General features: G+C 45.3%; 1 protein-coding gene across 3 annotated transcripts in view; it reads left to right on the forward strand.

Annotated features, from left to right (window-relative positions):
• The window catches only part of TASOR2 (transcription activation suppressor family member 2), a 59,102-nt gene extending 42,006 nt beyond the window's left edge, over window positions 1-17,096 (forward strand). For 2 of the 3 annotated variants that reach the window (XM_066633728.1, XM_066633729.1), the window contains exons 14-19: window positions 1,029-4,478; window positions 8,590-8,715; window positions 10,682-10,835; window positions 12,956-13,061; window positions 13,168-13,349; window positions 14,591-14,709. In XM_066633728.1, coding sequence (XP_066489825.1) covers window positions 1,029-4,478; window positions 8,590-8,715; window positions 10,682-10,835; window positions 12,956-13,061; window positions 13,168-13,349; window positions 14,591-14,709 — 4,137 coding nt within the window. Of the gene's footprint in view, window positions 1-1,028; window positions 4,479-8,589; window positions 8,716-10,681; window positions 10,836-12,955; window positions 13,062-13,167; window positions 13,350-14,590; window positions 14,710-16,282 lie in introns of those variants that run through there. The other variant, XM_066633730.1, reaches the window with a different exon arrangement.
• The last annotated feature ends 2,170 nt before the right edge of the window (window positions 17,097-19,266 follow it).

Below are 19,266 nucleotides of genomic sequence, written 5' to 3' on the forward strand. Positions count from 1 at the left end.
TGCACTTTTTAGTATTGTTTTCCTTATGAGTGTCTAAAGGCTGCAAGTCCACATGAAGTTGCTTCAGGGATAAGATCTGATATTACAATGTCAGCATTTAGATTCTTTAATCCTTTATTATAAAGGTGCTGTTGGGTCCTATAAACTGGTGGCATACCATTAACAAAGAAATGTGACAACTGGGGAAGCATAGCTGTATGGTAGTTAAATAGAGCCTCCATGTTCAGAAGCAGTGTACCCCTGAATACCAGTTGCTGGGGACATACAGTGTGAGAGGGCTTTTGTCTTCAGTCCCTGCTTGTGGACTTCTTGAAGGATGTCACACTATATGGGCGCTAGCAGGACTCTTCTTCTTTTGTATAGATATTTTTTCTCTGTTTTAGTAGTTAGTTCATCATTTATTTGTATTGTGGTAGCCTTTATGGTAGTCATGTTATGAATATTTCATATATTCCCCCAGAACTTGATACCTATTTTAAATCAAAATGGAAGGCCAAGAAAAAGGTGGTGGTGATATGAATTGGTTGTGAGGACAGAGAGACCTAGGCTTCTTCGATATTAAACTGAAAAACACCAAAATGCAAAACCTTACTGAACAAGGCTCTAGTTGTCATAGCATGATGTTTAGAGCAGGTGTGCATAACTTGTGGCAAATACACTAAGCTATCCTCTGCTCATGAGGAGCTCAGTAAACCTCATATTATTATCTGGAGCTGAAAAACAGGAAAGAGTTGACGAGCACCTGCCAGGCCCCACTGCACGAATAGTGAGTTGCATTTGGCTTGATGGGCAACATGTTACGGAGATCAGTTTTAGAAGCATTGCATTGAGATGAGCCTTGAAGGAATTTGGAGGACAGAAGAGGTTAGGCTGTTCTAACTGTGGACAGAACTTGTTTTTAAAATGCTTGGTAAACTTTGAACTGTTTTGAAATGTTGTTTTAATTGCTCTAGTGTAGTTTATAGATTTAAAAGTTATGGGGATTTTTTGTGCCTACTAATGTCTCTCTGAACATTTGAAACTTTCAGGTGGCTGGAGAGGACTCTGAAGACATCGTGCTTGATCCTGTCATCTCTGACAATCACCTGAATGAAAGTTCTTCAAATAAGCTCATTGATAGGTGCTTAAGGTCCCAGGCACATAGGTCCCAGGCACATAGGCACATTGATGGGGAGATAAAAGCAAATCAAGCTGTTAATTTTGCTGAAGTTTCTCAGAGTGACACAGCATCTGTGCCTCCTGCATCTCCAGCAGATTTAGCAGACAGACAAGCTGTAGCCAGCAGCAAGGCTGCAGCTTCTGTGGAGAATCAGGAAATAGACAGCAGATCTCCTTATGTAGAGGAGAGGTGTTGCTGCCAGACAAGCAGTGTTGGATCACCAAATGCTTCTGAAGAGCCATGGTTGGAAACAAGTGCTGAGTGCAGGGATGGTTCATGCAGAGAAGTAGGGAACTTGACACGTCTCTCCATAAATGAAGAGAAGGATATAGATGGAGAAAATGTGGAACTGGAATCAATTGACCTTGTTCTTTCTGAGAGCAATGATGCTGACTCAGAACCCCGAGACATGGACCTGGATGAAGAGAATGAAGTACTTGAGAAAAGCTTCATGACTGAAGAGACAGAAGCAGCTGCTGTGTATGATGCAGCATCACCCGATGACAGTCCATTCACTTTAATAACATCATCAGCTACAGTTTCTGTGCATCGGGAATCTCCGAAAGAAGGAACAGAATTGCATGGGAACCAAGATGATTCTGTAGTTTCAGCGTCAAGTTCCCCAGCTCCAAACCAAAGAGGTTTGGTTGAAGGTTTCTGCCCTTTGCAGGAAGACCAAGGAGAGAATGGAGTTGATTTGGTTTCCCAGCAAGTTCATGCTGTTCATCAAACAGCTCTTGAGGAAGTCACTGAACCACTACGAATTGAGGACTCTGTTGTATCAGCCAAACATCCAATATTTCCAAATCAACTTGATGTGGTTGAAGGCTCCTACATTTGCCAGGAAGATGAAGGAATCAAGTTGGATGATTCACCTTCATGGCAGGTTAGTCCAGTCCATCAGACAACTTGTGATGAAGAAGCAGAGTTGTCAGGAAACCGGGAAAATGTTGTGGTATCAACCAAACCACTTGAATTGCCAAATCAAATCACTTTAATTGAAGACATTTCCCAGGAAGATATGGCTGATTCAGCTCAGCTGCAAACTTGTGAACTGCACCCAGTACAAAAGAGTATGTCAACTCAAGAGGAATCAAAAGGGAACGTCTCCATTGTATTTGCCCAACATGTTACACCTTCAGAACAGCTGGATTTGGTTGAAGATGTATCCATTTCCAAAGAAGAGGAAGGACTCCACCTGACTGAGACAGCACCATTGCAGGCTAGTGAATCAGATGAAGTGCAAAGCATTGCAATCACTGGAGAGGAACAGCAAGCCAGACAGTCACCAGAATTGCAGAGTGGCTCTCCAGACGCAAAAGAAAAACGGAGCTTGGGGTTGAATAGTCTAGTGCCTGAAGCAAAACCTGAAGATGATAATACTGGAGATTTGTCTGTTACTCAAGAAGTTGGATGTGGTGGTGATAAACTAAACCAGATTACAGTTACTTTATCTGAAGATATTAGATCCTTGCTTAGTGAGTTGATAGACACAGTGAGTGCCTTAACAGTGGTGAGTGAAGAAACCTGTTCTAAAGTAAATTCAGACTTAAACTGGAGGGGTTTTGTTACCCTAGAGTGTGTCTCCCCTCCTGAGAGTGATGAAGAGAGTTGTTCAACTGACCCCAAACTGATAGTAAATGAGCATCTCAAACAAAATTGCATCTTTGTTGACCAAATGACAGACTTGCATGCCACTTTACAAGGTCATTCAACACTGCATGAAAGTGTGAGTTCTGATCAAGCAAATATGATTGAAAGAGAGTTGGTTCAGGAGAATGAAAATGTCTCATCCATCTCTGGTTGCATGGAGTGGACAAGAATAGGCACAAGAAGTCTGGAGTGTTCAGCTTCCATTGCTGAAGCACCCTTGTCAAAGGGCAAGAATTCCTCTGTTTCTGTAATGTGTGAACTAGGACCTGCTAGCTATGAGGCATCCACTTCAGAGAGAGACCGGGTTAGGGAAGCATATGCAGAAATCTTGCCCTATGCGCCAGGAGAACATCATATTGTATATTTATCAGAAGAATCTGATCTGCCTAGGCATGGAGATGCAGGAGAAAGTCTCACACTGGGGGATTCTGAAAATCCTTTCAGTGAATGGTTGACAAAGGAAAGAGTGCAGTTGCCTGTCAGAGCTATGGATGCCAACATGAATTTGGAATACAAGTTCCCTACTGCAGAGGATGACCAAGAACCTTTTGGAAATCCCTCTCATGGAAGCCCACCTGGGAGTTCTTCTTATATGAGCCTGACTGATTCACCAGGAGCTGCTGGAGCTAACCATGTTTGTGGCTTGAACCCTGAGGAAGAGATCAGTAAGAGTGGCAATTGGATGTACTTAGAAAATAAGAAGAGGGTGTCAGGTGCTGAGTCTAAGCAATATGACTGGCCTTCTACAGCTAGGAAAGGTGATAAATCCATATCACCAGCTTTTGGTATTGACAGTGACTTGGGGCAACTAAAGTATATAAACTTTTCTGTAACCAAGAAGCACAAAGACAAAACTAGGACATTTCACTCTTCCAAGAGATGTGACACTTTTGTGGGAGAGTCAGGATTAATAAACTCCTTGAGCAGGACTTGGAGATTTTGGGATGACCCCATCCAAAGCACTTTGGATATGGAATGTTTGCGTTTTCATTATAAGCTAAAAGAAACCCTAGCAAGGAACAACTCACAACTTTCTACCTCCAGCAATATCTGTGCAAAATACTTTTCACCTCGAGTAAGAGCAGAAACATTATCCTTGAAAGATGCAGCAGCAGCTGCTCCTGCTCCAAGTTTGCCAGCCAGGAGCCGAAGTCCACTCTTGATAACAATTAGAAATCCAGGCCCAAGGCAGAGGATTTCAAGTTGGTACCCAAGAAGCAGCACAGACTTCCTGGAGCCCCCTCCTGTTCTTGCAGTGGCACAAGACTCAGTTGGCAAAGCAGCCAAATGTCAAAGTCAAGGACAGGAGCCATTTTCACCTTTCTGTCTGAACAAGCCAACTCACAATAATAAGCTAAAAGATTCCTGGGGAGATATTTCAGTTATTATGGACGAGTTTGTTGAGTTAAGCAAGGTGATAAAATTGGGCGACAGGCAAACAAGTAACAAAGAGAGAGATCTAAGTTCTACCTCAGAAGGTGCTCCAGCTCCTGAGAAAAGATCCTCATCCTTACCTCAAAGGATGGCCTCCTATGAGTCTCTCTTCACAGAACTCTGCCACACACTACATTTCAGGCTTAAAAATGTTGTCAAAGAGGCCTCCAAAACCCCCTACATGTTTTACCTGATGGAAACCGATGACAACCCTTTCTTTGGTAGACTAAAGGTAATTCTAATATTTGTGCAGACAGTGGGTGTTATGTTTGTGCAGAAGGGGACTGAATTAGAGCATTAGTCTCCCTCTATATCTGGGTATGTTTTTATATTGTAATACAACTAAACAAAACAAAAGTAGCAACATCAATCAGTAATGGAACCTTGACCAAATTTCCTGTGTCAGTATAAGTTTTCCTCATAAGGTAATAGTAACTTTGAGAACATCATTTTCATTGGGACTGTGGTATGGGGAAAAGTGTTAAACTAACCGTGCTTGACTGTTCTGTAGCATGAACAAAGAACAATTACTGAGCACCAAAACCTGCTATGCATTTGATGTAGCATGTTGCTTGACCACAAGTGAATGCCTGTTGGAATAGCAGTGTTTTTCAGTCATTGTAAAAGCTGAAGGCAAGGTGTCAAATCTCTCTGGACAAAGAAGTTTGGTGAAAGCTGTCACCTTTTGCAAGTAGGACAATCCCTGACTTAGGGTGAGCAGGTAGAGTCATAAGGATCACTTCCTCCCTTAGTTTAGGCATGTCTGTCTGTTGTGGGTGCTCCTGTTCTCAGACTGTCTTGCAAGGAACCCATGAATAGGCAGAACTGAAGTTTTGACTAATCACAGCGGCTGTTTGATAGTGATTTAAATAGGGCTTTGGCAGTGCATCACTGGGCATCTGTGGGCAAGCAAATGGATCTCTTGTCTGTACCACTTCAGTGCAGGATGCACATGATGGAATGCTTCTCTGCACAGAAAAAGTTGCCTGTATGTAGAAAACTAGCATGCCACATGATACCTCTCTTGCTAATGTATGAAGTGGTATAGTCTGGACACAGTTTGATCTGCCTCACTGAGAACTGGTATAATGTAGTGACTAAGAGCCTGAGCTGTGACTTGGGATTTCCCTAGTTCTAATCATCTTTGCCATGAATTCTCGCCAGCCTTAGACCAGCCGCTCCCTCTCAACCTAAGTCTTTCCCAGCTGCAACATGGGGATAATACTGTCAGATGCAATCCTATACCAAAGTTGCTCTGGCATCACTGGTAGGTTGGTTCAACATCCCTCATTACCTTTGTCTTGCGGTTTTCAAACTCGCAAGGAGTTTGAACCCCGCAGTAAGTCTTTGCGGGGGTGGAGGGAGCGGCGCAATCCCCAGCGATTTGTAAACGGAAGCCCCTCAAGATGGGCTGCTTATTTGCTCCCCAGGATTGCGCCGCTCAGGGGGGCTGCAGGGAGCCCTGTGTGACCTTCAGCAGGGCTCCCCGGGTCAGGGAAGGTGACAGCGGAGCGATCGTGCCACGCTCCACTAAACCAGAAGCGGTGCGCGATTGGCCAACTCTCACTTTCCCTGAACCGCAGGCCCTCGCGCCCTGAGCCCTGCAGGTGCTTGTGCTCAGCTTCCCGCAGCCAGGGACGGCTGCTACAGGGACTGGAGGGTGCACCCCAGTCCCTGCAGCCCAGTCAAAAGGGAACGTGGAGCGATCGCACACCACTTCCGGTTTAGCGGAGTGGGGCGCAATAGCTCCGCTGTCACCTTCCCTGACCCGGGGAGCCCTGCCGAAGGTCGCGCAGGGCTCCCCGCACCCCCGGGGGGCTGCAGGGGGCTTGGGCAAGTCTGGAGTCTGATTTCATCACCTGAAGTTACTGTTGGCCACTCATTCTGACCCATCCTAACTAGAGAATCACAGCTGCAGCCAAATTTCAGTTAGCAAGACCTTGAAGACTAGGCCCATTATCAAACTTTTCACCTGGTCCAAGTAAAACTCAAGATAAGGAGCTTCTTTCTCAACTTCCAATTAGCTTCCTACAACTGCTGCAAAATGGCTGAAGGTTGACATAATGGAATCAAACTCAAGTTCATGATTAAACTGAACCCTGGGGGAAAGCCAACAGGAGCCAAGGGACATCTGGTTTGGGACTCTTCATCCCTATGGAATGAGAATGGGAAGGTTAGAGAGCAACAAGGTAGTGACAGAAAAGGAATTGGGAATGGAAGCATGATGGGAAGTGATAGCCGGTCCATCAGAATGAGAGGCTCAGAGATAAAGGAGCAAATAAGCAGCCCATCTTGAGGGGCTTCCGTTTACAAGTGCTTTTATGCAAATACCCGAAGTCTTCAAGCAAAGATGGGGGAACTGAAATGTTTGGTGGCTAGGGAAAACCTTGATGTAGTGCAGAGGTGGGCAAACATTTTAGCAGGAGAGCCTCATCATCTCTCTGACACTGTGGCGGGGCCGAGGGGAAAAAAGAATTAATTTACATTTCAAATTTGAATAAATTTACATAAAATCACATAAATGAATGCATTAGAGATGGAACTTATATGAAATAATGAATTTTACTGAGCTTATTTATAATACACATAAGAACTATAATACAGGCATGTAGAACCACATGAGAACTATGAAGTGTTTGCCACACACATATTGAACAGTGAAAACATCCAGACCAAGCCAGAGCAGGCCAGAAACACATGGAGACATAAGTTGTTCAGAGGCAATAGGGGTTAAAATAATGCCCAAGGAAAAGTAGAAAACACATGGAGACTATAAAAGGTCTTGCTTTAACTCGGCCTGCAGCTCATGTCTGACAGTTGTGACCAGCAGTCATTGGCCGGCATGGGCTCCAACAGTCTCTGACAGGCCAGAGGCTCATTGGAGACTTAGGGCTCTCTGCGGGCCAGACTGGAGGTCCCTGAGGGTCGCAAACGGCCCTTGGGCCAGGGTTTGCCCACCCCTGATGTGGGTATAACATAAACATGGTGGAATGAGGAGAATCAGTGGGATACCGCAATCTGAGGCTATAAACTCTATAGGAGGGACAGGGAGGGGCATGTTGGATGTGGGTTGGCCATCTATGTAGAAGGGATAGAATCCAGAAAAGTAGAGATTGAAGGTGGGTCTGACTCCAATATAGAATCGCTGTGGGTTAAATTACCAGGCTCAAGGAGTGATGTAATACTGGGGGCATGCTGTTGTCCTCTGGACCAAATACCTGAAGGGGACCTTGAACTGAGGAAACAGATCAGGGAAGCATCAAGGAGAGAGAGGTTTGTAATCATGGGAGGCTTCAATTATCCTCATATTGACTGGGTCAATTTGTACTCTGGTCATAAAAGTGAGAGTGAATTTCTTTACTTGCTAAACGACTGTGCCTTAAAGCATGGAGTCATGGAGCCCTCCAGAATACAGATGACTGGATTTAATATTGTGTGGTACTCAGGATCAGGTTAGAGATGTAATGTTACTGAGCCATTGCGGAACAGTGCAATCTGTTTTGCCAAGCATGTCAAGAAAAAGTGCCGAGCAAAACTGAAACAAAAACCCTTTATTTCCGAAAGGTGGATTTCCCTCAAATGAGGAGGCTAGTTAGAAAGAAGTTGAAAGGGAAGGTAAAAAGAGTCCATTCTCTCCAAAGCACGTGGAAGCTCTTTAAAAGAACAGTATTGGAGGCCCAGCGGAAGTGTATCCTGCAAAGGAAGAAGGGCTCATCTAAGTCCAGAAAGGTGCCTGCATGGCTGACAAGCAAAGTTAGAGGGGTTGTAAAGGGTAGGTGCTACTGAGGACAGTCCTTGAGTACTCCCAAGAGGCCAAGTCTTCCTCCCGGCACTGCACCTCTCCCTTTCCTCACCCACTGCAGCATGCTTGTGCTAAACTAAAATATCTTTTACTAACTTGTGTCGTTGTCTGTTGGGAACAAAGGTTCAGAATCCTGCCTAGCCGTTCAGCAAGCTACCAAATACTCGATGAAGTCTAGTAACTTGAGGACTGAGGCTTTAATTAGAGAAAGAGCTCAGTGCCTGCAAGGGATAGCATTAAGCCTAGAGGGTCTCAGTGTCCCTGGACTGAGGCACTGGCATGTACAGGGTGGTGGCAGTACTACCGGGCAAGGGGCCTTGAGGGTTTTAAGGTTCAAAAAACCAAGAACCCTAAGTCCCCCAACCCCCCTTTGTTCATGACACATGCCACATCGGTACAGCTATGTCAGTGCTGGAAAGTTGGTTAGGATTGTGCCCCTAGAGAATCATGCTTTAAAAAGAAAACTCAGAAATGTAAAACTGTTGACCAGCCTACTTCCATTTCAGTGGTTGGTTGTTTTTAAATTAATATTTTGTTGCAGAACTTGCTGAAAAAAGAGGGTCACACTGAAGCAGAGCCCCTGCATTTCTTGAAGGCGAGCAATCCAGAGACAGACAGTCTGAAGGTCATCATTAGAAATGAGGACATCTTTCCACACATTCATAAAGTAGGTTCAGAAGGCTCTTTCTAACTGCTTTCCAGATATTCCTGGAGTTTTTTTCCCCTCGCAATACAGGGTGTCTCAAAAAATGTAACACACTTCGATGAGCTCTAATGTATACATATTTCATTGTAGAAACCTGCAACCCTTGAGCATCCAAGGGAAGCAAGTGTGGAGATATGTAGAACCATCCCAGCACATATGTCGTGGAGCCCTTACTCAACATTGTTGAGTTGCCAGTGGGGAACATTTCAAGCACTAATTTGTTAACCGGTTAACTGGGTCGAGCAACTGCTTCTGTATACACCATATGCAGTATATGTGTGAATTATAGCACTAAATTTGACAGTATGAAGTATGTGTACATGTTCTTGAGATGCCCTGTATTTCTAGCCATGTCTCTGTTTGGAATGTTATCTGTATAGGGCCCTGCTTTTCAGAAGTAGCTCTGGATAAGGAGTGGAACTTAGATGTGATGATGCATTTAGTAAAGTCATGCACTTTCCCACTGAGTTCATGGGCATTTATTTAGGGCAGTGGTTTTCAAACTGGTGGGTCACAACCTACCAGTTCGTGTGAAGGTACCCCTGTCCCTTTAAGGAGCAGGGGAAGGGGAGAGGCAGTGACATGATACCTAGGATCATGTTGCTAAGGGGGGCGGGCTTGTACTTACAAAGTGTCTGGGCAGGCAGCAAGAGGCGCAGGGAGCCCTGCACAGCCGTTCGTAAGATTCCCTGAAACTTGGAATGTTGAGAAACAGCACGTGCAAACCACTTCCAGTTTCGTGTTTCAATCAGGGATTGGTTTGCGCACGCTGTTTCTCAACATTCCAAGCCTCGGAGAGCCCTGTGGAGGGCTCTGCAGGGCTCCCTGCACCTCCTGCTGCTTGCCCAGGCACTTTGTAAATAAAAGCACCCCCTTAGCGATGCAATCCTGGGGATTGTGCCACTTCTCTCGCCCATTCCCCGCAAAGATTTACTTTGGGAGTAAATCTCTGAAAAGGTTTGAGAACCACTGATTTAGGGAGTTAGACAGATAAACTGAGGGTGACAATGGCTATTAACCTTGGGGGCTAAGTAGAACCTCTGTGTACAGAAACAGTCTGCCACTGAACTGTACTATCCTGCTTAGTATCTTCTCAGAGGCAGCTGGTAAGCTGTTGTTGGAGTGTGCAGCGCTCGTAGATTGCCTGATCCAACTGGGCAGTTCTCATGTTCTGACATCCCCTTCTAATGCAGATCATTAGATTTGCATTTGCTCTGTAACACAGCCTGACTTGGCCATCCAAGATGGTTATTAAATTTAATACATCATAGTTTTTCCCTAGTCTTGAAACAGATAATGCCCTGGAGAAGACCAAGAGGAGAGTAGTTGTTGGAAAAGGAGTGAGGATTGTGCTCATTGTCCTGGAGCCTCATCCCATTCTCATTTATAAGATCTAGCAGTAACCAAGGCTGTATATAAGCTGTGATTTTGCAGAAAATGCATAGAAGGTGATACTGGGTGTGAAATTCACCTTCCCAGTAATCTAGAATTTTAGCTTTCATTAAAAAAATGTAGCAAGTTTTAAGGCCTTGCAACTGTCCCATCATAGTGTAGTGGTTAGATTAGAACCAGGAAGACCTTCATACAAATCCCAGCTCAGCTGTGAATCTCAGTCATACTGAGATTGGGCTGAGTCAGTCTATCTGGGCTCTCAGTCTATCCTTCATGAGGTAGTTGTGAGGATAAAATGGAGGAGGTTGGTGATGTGTGCCATTCTAGGTCCCTGAATTAAGGGTGGGATATAAGTGAAATAAGATATGCTGGATCCCAGAAGCCAGAGAGAAGAGGCTGAATGGCTGAGGGCAGGTCCTTGGCGCCTCCTTGCCCTGCCCCCAATGAGCAAAACCATGCAAAGTAGCCAAAGACACACTGGAAATGCTTGCAATTGATGCATGCTGCTCATGAGAAGTGTTTGCTTCTTGAACAGATCCCTTCCTTGCTGAGGCTGAAGCACCTTCCCAATGTGACATTTGTGGGGGTAGACAGCCCTGAAGATGTCCTGGACAACACCTGCCAGGAGCTGTTTCACAGTGGAGGTTTTGTGGTATCCGATGACAGCGTGCTCCAGGCCATGACAGTAGGTGAGACGGTGCAATCAACCTGCTCAGAATGCAAGGGGGAAACCTCAGGATTGAATGCTCTCCTCATCTGCATTGATACTCAATCCCCCTTCACACAGAACTCTAGCTTGTCAGTATAGGAAGTGGGTCTCAAACTTTTTAGCACTGGGACCCACTTTTTAGAATGGCAGTCTGTCTGGGATCCACCAGCATGATATCATTGCCTAAAGTGACATCATCAACAAGGAAGTGCTTCCTGGAAATGCAATAAGCACTGAAATTGTGCCATTTTCTCTAGAGATAGGAAATAAATAAATAAATAAATAAATAAATAAATAAATAAGGAGAGATGAAATGGGAGAAGTCAACCCTGTTCCACCAAATGAATTATTTCTGTAGCCTGCCTGCAATAACCTCAACCCCTAAAAAAGAAATGAAAAAAGTTTCACCTTACCAACTCAAGCCTCTGTTTTTATCCTTTTTATGGGGGAGGCTACCTTCTGGAGCATTTTTTGAGCTCCACGTTCATCAGATCGGGACCATTCTGGTGGTTTTGTGTTCCCCTTTGCTTGACTTTCAACACAAGCCATGGCACTTGCTTACTCATAAGTAAATGTGTCCATGTAGCTTAGTTTCACTTTCCATAGGACTCAATACATTTGTCAGCTTGGATGGAGGACTTCCTTCTCGGATGTTTTTGGAGGGCTGTGTTCATCGGATCTCAACCATTTGGGTGGTGCAGTGTTCCTCTCAGCCTACCCTTTGCAGTGGTCCAATGCACAGTCATCCACTCATGAGTAAACATGCAGTGTGGCTTAGGGCCCAGCCTATCCAGTTTTCCAGTGCAAGTGCAACCATGCCCACGGGGCATGCGCTGCATTTTGTGGTGAGGCGGCAGTCACAGTGGCCTCTTCAAGGTAAGGGAACATTTGTTGAACCTTGGGGCTGCATTGCAGCTGCACCAGTGCTGGAAAGTTGGATAGGATTGGGCCCTTAGTTTCACTTTCCATAGGGTTCCATGCATTTTCCTTCTCAGCTATTATCTTGTCAGTTCCAGTTTTGCAGCCCAACAACAATCAGATCATGACGCACAGTTTCGAGTCAGGTCCCAATCAGTTCGAGAAACCCTGGTATAGGAAACATTTGTCTCTGGAAAACCTTGCCCAGTGCCCCTTTGTGACCTGCTGTGGTCAAGCCTGTCTCCCCTCCTGTTCCTGTTTTGTGGAAAAAAAGAATGACATGAGCCATGCCCTGATCGCTCCCTTTCTCTTGGGGCCTGGCTGGTGCCTGAGTGATCTTTCTGGACTTCCCCACCCATATATTGGCACCCAGGAAAGCTGAGCATGTGTAAAAACTAGCATTGTGTATCATGGGGCATTTTAAAGCTCCCATTGTGAGAAATGACCAGTCAGCTACATCTGGGCAGGGTCAGTGACAGGATCCACTGGGCCCCCTTACCTGCTGGTGTGCTCCAGCCCCCAGGTCAAGCTGTTAGCTGCTCCCCATCCCCATCCCCTTCAACTCTCCCTCCAGCTCTCCACTTAACTATCTGAGGGCTGGGCAGCTTGGGTAGGCAGGCAAGATCAGTTCATCCTCTTCATACCTTTTCCACCCTGCAGTACTCCTGGAAGACAATTTCATCACCTGGGAGCTACCAGTCATGTTGGCTGCGGGGGAGGGCATGAAGGAGGATGTGTCCAGGGCAATGCCACCTTTCTCCAGGGGCCAGTAGGGATTATTCCCTTGGAGAACCACATTGGCTGATACAGAATTTGTAGCAGTCTGTCCACTTTGAAAATCTCATGGCACAATGTTTAATTCTTTGTGAGTTGCACATATAGGTGAGAAAATCTAGTCACTTGCACAATGGTAGATGTTCGAAGTGGGCTTTTATGTCCATACCAGTAGGTAGTTTAGAAGCAGAAAATGAAGGCAAATAGCCTTCTCCCACCATTGAGTCACAGCAGCTGATGGACACGATGCAGGAGGGAAGAGGAAAATAAGCAAATTTGAATGCCAGTTTGTTCATTTTATGCAACAGCTTAAAAGGAGAGTCCTGTATGACAGTCCTAGAGTGAGAGGAGCCAAATGGTAGCTGGTCCCAGTTGAACTGACCAGAATGGGTCTTGCTCTTTCCACAGAGGAACTGAAGGACACTGTCAAAACCTTGGAGAAGCTCAATGGTCGGGGAAGATGGAGGTGGCTCCTTCACTACAAAGAGACTAAAAAACTCCGCGAAGACACAAGGTAAGGGCTGGGCAGGATGTTCTATTTGCCATGGAGATGTATTTTGGAGCAGAGCATAACTCTAAACCATTTCGGGTCAACCCCTGAAACCTTTCTCATCCCGAAGGGTGGATTCTGCTGCTCACGCCAAGGACATGATCCTGAGATCCTGCCAGGGGGCAAATATAATGGAAGTTCTTCACTACCATCAATGTGACTCCAAGTCCACCCAACGATCTGAGTATCTGAAGTGCTTGTTGAATCTGCAGGTTCAGCACATTTGGCGGAGATTTGCTGTGTTTCTCACAGGCAAGAGAGCCACTCGGTTTTTGTGCATGTTTTCCTTTGTTCCACACTTTCAGACTAAGTTGTGTCACAGTCTGGCATGGACTGCAGCAAGTATGCAACTCTGCATGCCCTTCCCCTCCCCTTAAGTTTCAGGAGATTGTCGAAAGTAGGGTCCCCCAAATGTTCCAGGTGTTGAAGTATCTCCCCTACCAGGGAAGGCTAAAGCAGTTTAGAAAAAAAGACAGGGTGGGGGTGGGGTGGGGGAATGAATATGAGAGAGTCTTTGAAAATTATGCCAACCATTTTGGGAGAATGCTCCTACTGCCCCAAGAAAAGAACTAAGAAGGTCACCCAGTGAAACTGGAGGGCAACAGATTCAGGCAAAAGAGGTGGACAGTTCAATAGCATTCTCCCCTGCCCCATTTCCCCACTCTAAGTGAGGTGAGCAGGCAGGGAAAACCAGTTTACTTTGGCCAGTTTCCTGGGAGTTTGTGTTTTATTTTATCTTTTTTTTTTTTTTGCATAACTTTAGATATTATTAGGGGGGAGGGTCACAGTAATATAACATTTGAAATCCCCCAAAAGAAAAATGTTCAAGACAAATGAAGATATATTGGCCTGGCTGTGGAAAAGAATTAGGTTTGGCAGCAGTATCTTAAGACCCAGGCAAATACCTGCAGAAGATGGTGCCCAGGTCCCAAGGCACTGAGGTCTTTAATGGAACCCCTCCCCTTTTTTAGTTGTTCCAGGAAATGGACAATTATTTGAGAACTGGCCAGAGATATGTTCTCTATAGTGGATCCCAGTTGCTGTATTCTGAACTAATGAAAGTTTCCAGGACCACTTCCACATGGCATATTGTGTAGTCCGGTCTGGAGGTTGTCTGGGCTATCTGTGGTCAAGCAATCTCTGCACAGGTGGAGTCATGGCAGATGCACCAAGCATAGTGGAATAAAATAGAATCTATCTTTTTAAGAACAACATCATAGTCATTCTTGGTAGCTGCTCCCTAGCTCTAACATCATGAGGGGCTCGCCATTGACCACAGAGATCATGTTAATTTATGGAGGAGGAGTATTGCTAAAGACTGTAGACCTGTGTTAATCTTAGGAGCCCAAGAATGCCTTTTCCCCCAGCAAAACAAAATTCCCATACAGCTAGCAAGACTCTTCTTAGCTGCCTAATCTTTGGCCTGCTGCCTAATGATGGCAAGTATTTGACAGAGGTAGCAGCAAACCCTTCTCTTCATGTCCCCATTGCAGAAAAGCCCAGAGCTAACAGAGAGTTCTTGGAGAGCAAGGGAATCCTGGCCCTGGATGTCAGTACCTTCATTGTGACTGCTCAAGACATGGCTGCCCCATTTAGAAGTGGCTGTTGGTAAGGAATATTATGGGGTTCCCAGGGATGCACAAGGTGGGCAGATGAAGTGGGGAAATAGATAATCTGGTAATATCAGCTTTGGGCCTGCTCCAGAGCACTTGGTGATAAGGTAATTGCCAAGCTTCAGAATGCAAAAGTCCAGCTGTGCAAGACTTTCATTAGGGCTGTATAGCTTAGATCAATGATTCCTAAACTGGTGGGTTGCCAGAAATCAGCAGCAACACAATTGCCATGATTACACTGTTGCCAGGCTGTGAAAGGGTTTTTCAACTTACCAGGAGTCACAATAAACTCTTCAGAATGTCTGGGGAGCCTGCAACTCCATTTGCAGCCCTTCCCAAATGTAAAAAAAAAGGGGGGGACACTTCTGGCTTTTGTTTGTCCCAAACCAGAAGTGTTTTTTTTTTCTTTTTACATTTCCAAGCCTTGGGGAGGGCTGCAGCAGGGAGTCACAGGCACTCTAGACCCTCTGGAGAGCCATAGTGACCCTCAGGTAAGTTTTTAAAAAAAAACCCTTCTCTGTCTGGCAGCAGTGATTGGTTTGATTGCACTACTCCCCCTCTCCGCCCATGCAAAGACTTACAAGTTTTTCAAAGTCTGAATAGGACTTTGGGAACCACTGGCTTAGAGGGTATGGTGGTTACAGCTCCTCTCTTATCCTGGCAGCCAGCTCTTAAATCAGTGCAAACTGTTGTGACCACAGCTACATGGAGAGATATGGCTGAACATGATGGAAGTCCTGCTGCTTAGCTTAAGGTAGAGCTTGTTGGGATTAAGAAGCCATGGTGACTCTTCTTTTAGCAACAGAAAGGCCAGCTGCTGCTGCTTCCAGCCTGTAGGCATTACAGCTGTGCTTCAACCACCACAGAATGTTGCTGATATTTCAGTGCTGTGAAAACTGTTTGGAAGTTGTTTTCTGGAACTACTCTGCAAGCATGGCCTAGTCCAGTGATTTTCAACCTTGTTCATCTCTTGGCACACTGACAAGGTACTAAAATTGACAAGGCACACCACTTCCCTCAATGGCCCTACTAATAAATGACCCTCCCCCTAACTCCAGAAGCACATTGATGTGCCACAGCAGTGGTTGAAAATGGCTAGCCTAGGCTGTTCATGTAGTTTAGAAACAGACCTTTAAATCTGTACTCAGCTGAGAAACATGTTGTATGAATTAGCCCAGCCATTTTCAACCACAGTGCCATGACACATTGGTATGCCACAAGTGGTCTACAAGTGTGCCACAGGAATTTGGGAGAGGTCATTTAGTAGTAGGGCCAATGTGAGCCCCTCCCCCACTGGCAGCATAGTGTGCCTTGTCAGTTGTCAAAAACTTGATGGGATGTATTGACAATTTTAGTGCCTTGTCAGTGTGCCTTGAGATGAAAAAGATTGAAAATTGCTGAAATAGCCTTTGAGCAACTCCTATATTGCCTTTGAGGTAGGCCTGCTATCAAATGCCAGACAGTGTACCTTTTGTCATGAATTCTCTAGCTGACTCCACATAGAGAGGTTCATTACTTTTTGTAGCTTCAAAGATCTGCAATAATCTTAACATTAATATTCTTTTATTTCAGATAACCAAGATGGATGCCTCTGTCCTTCTCCCATTAGCCCAGAAGGCAGGCATATTGTACTCATTTGTACAATATTGTACTCAATATTGTACTCAGAGATGCTTATTTTGTCTCCTTCCTTTCCCCACCATGCATAATAAAAGCTAAGCATGGGGAGAATGGCAGCCTTTTTCAAGGGCTGTGCGGAAGACTTTGCTCATTTGCTTTATTTAACCACCATGTGGAACCTTTTAAGGAAAACATTTGTATGTATTGTCTGAAATAGAAAGCAATTTAATGACACAGTTGTGCAGCTAAACAGAACTATCCAAACGGGAAAACACACCCCAACCTACTTGAAAGTTTAGGAATCAGTCCACAACTCAAGTTTTTTCCATGGACGGTACATAATGGGCATGACCCAGCTGGAAGTTCTCCTGCAGAAGCTATGCTATCATACTGCTGAACAGTTTTCCCATTCATTTCATCAGGGCTCATACAGCAGGAATTTCCAGTAGGCCACAGCTCACGTACTTGAATTATACATTTTAGGACCTACTTTTAAATGAAATGCGATACTGTTACTGTGCAATCAACAGTAGCTTGCAAGTTGTTTTTTTTACTCTTACCAGTTTGTGGAGGCTCATTAGGACTTTTTCCTTTGTAGATAGGAATGTTGGCATTCTGGAGCTAGGCTGGCTCCTTCCCCATGTTCTATTTATAGTATTGCAGAAATGCTGGATAGGTTGCAGCACTAATAAACTTTGTAAGATACAAGGTCTCTCCTTGGAAAGCATTTTATAACAGTCTTTATAAATAAAACTGACCCAAGTTATTGGCTAGACTTGCTTAATCCAGAAATTGTCTATTCTGTCAGTTTGTGGACTTGACCCCTTAATGCTGAGGTATTCCATCTGTGCGTCCTACCTCCCTAGGGAGGCGTGGCTAGCCAATAAGGGCCTCTGAGGCATCTGGGGAGAGGTGGCTGCAGCTGATTCTGCAGAGCTCTGCTCAGCTGCACCTGCTGCCTTGCTGCTTTTCTTCAGCTGTGAAAGAGGTGGTGGAGCAGCGTGAGGCTGGGAGGGCATGTGAAACATGGTGGGGGTAGGTGGGAGAGAAGGGTGGCTGGGCATCAGCAGAGGTGCTGCATCTCATCATGTAGCTCTCTCCATGTGCAGCCTTGCCCCAGGGACTATATTTCCCAGTGTGCCCCTCGCCCTGGGATTGGTCAAGGCTGGAGGAGAGGAGTGCAGAGGTGCTGCATCTCATCAGCACAGGGTGTGCTCCTGACAGGCTTCAAACTGGGAGGGAAGAGTAAGCTCAGCCTGCTCCTAGTGGGGGGGGGGTATCCAAATGCCCCAGCCTGCATTCCTCCATCTTGCCTGGGGGGGAACAGGGGTGGCATCTGCATGTTGGGTGTATGTGTGTGAGCAGCTCCCATCTACTCTGGGGGTGAGTTGTAATATTGTTCTGTGTGGCTGCAATCCTTTCCACACTTTCCTGGGAGGAACCCCATTGACTCAAATGGGACTTCCTTCTGAGTAGACCTACATAGGCTTGGGGTCTGTCAGCTTAACCAAGGATCCTCACCTTTCTCTTTTTCATCCCCCTCCAAAAGAGAAAAAAGCCACTCTTGATGGTTTTGTCTCCAAAAATTGATTAAAAATAAAAATCCCCATTCCTTTTTAGCCATTCCCCTTTTTGCTCCCGACTCTTTTTGGGGAGGGGGGCACTCTGTTGGCTGCTATTGTAAGACAAAAGGCACAATCCTAGCTAGGTCTACTCAGAAGTAAGTCCTATTGTGTTCAATGGGACTTACTCTCAGGAAAGTGAGTTTAGGATTGCAGCCAGTCTCTAGGTCTCTCAGGTGTGGTTAGGATTGCAGCCTGCTGGCAGCTGTTTTTTGTTTCTAGTGTATAATTAACACCTTCATCCCCATTTTGGAGGTAACTGAGGTGAGGTGTTATAATGGGGAGCCGTGGCCAATGGCCACAAGGATAGGGGAGGCGCGAGCCAGAAAAGTTCAAGAACCACTGCCTTAATGCAACGTACCTGTATGGGAGATTCAGCATGCATAGATAGGTCAAGGCACCTTACCCAGTTTTGTCCCATCTGTCCTCTAAACTCTTTGACTTAATGCCAAATGGTTGCAGGCCCTTTAACTATGCCACTGTTTGCATAACTGCCTTTACTCACATGCAGTCAATACGCTTGCCTTTCTTGATCTTTCTTTCTTGATAGTAAACTCCCCATGCAACAGTCTCGCTGCTGTTCATTTCCTCTCCACTGAAGTCCACAGAGCACTTGGTCCACTTAGAAACCAACAGGTCTTCTACCACCATCCCCCTTTCTAAGTTTTTTTATCATATGTATTCCCTGTCCTTTTCAGAGTTCAGGCTTGAAACATTAAGAAAACCAAGACACTCAAATGCTTAACAGGTAGAGATGAGACACCCAGCTTAAAAATTAACCTCTTTCAAGCTCAAGAGAAGCTAGATGGTGGAGGAAAACATCTTCTGTTTCCAGAACATTAGGCACACATTCTTTACATCAATTCTGCCCCTTCCCAGGACTTTCCCATGGGAGGACAAGTAGTCTTTCCCCCCTATACTACTCACATTCCTTCTAGAAGAACATTTCTCTCACACTTCCCTTTATTGTTCACACAAGCTCCATTGGTGCACCCACTCCATTTCTATTGTTCTCTGTGGCAGCAGGCAGATGCCTTTGCTCACCCAAGTTCTATAACCATGTGCATATGAAGTAATTCAATCTAGATTTGACAGTTACTTAGTTGAGTACACTCTTTATAACAGGTCAGGGCAGATGTACTCCACTCAAGGTAAGCATGGTATATACATAGTATCAGCATAGGCAGTAGGTGCTGCTGCCTCTTTTGCTCCAATGCCACTGAAAGAGCTTTATACAAGATGATTATACTGCTGGAGGCGAGACATTGAGGAACCAACAGGCTGGGCCATGAATCTAGACAAGATTCCACAAAT

The sequence above is a fragment of the Tiliqua scincoides genome, chromosome 7 (genome assembly GCF_035046505.1).
Source record: "Tiliqua scincoides isolate rTilSci1 chromosome 7, rTilSci1.hap2, whole genome shotgun sequence".
NCBI lineage: Eukaryota > Metazoa > Chordata > Lepidosauria > Squamata > Scincidae > Tiliqua > Tiliqua scincoides.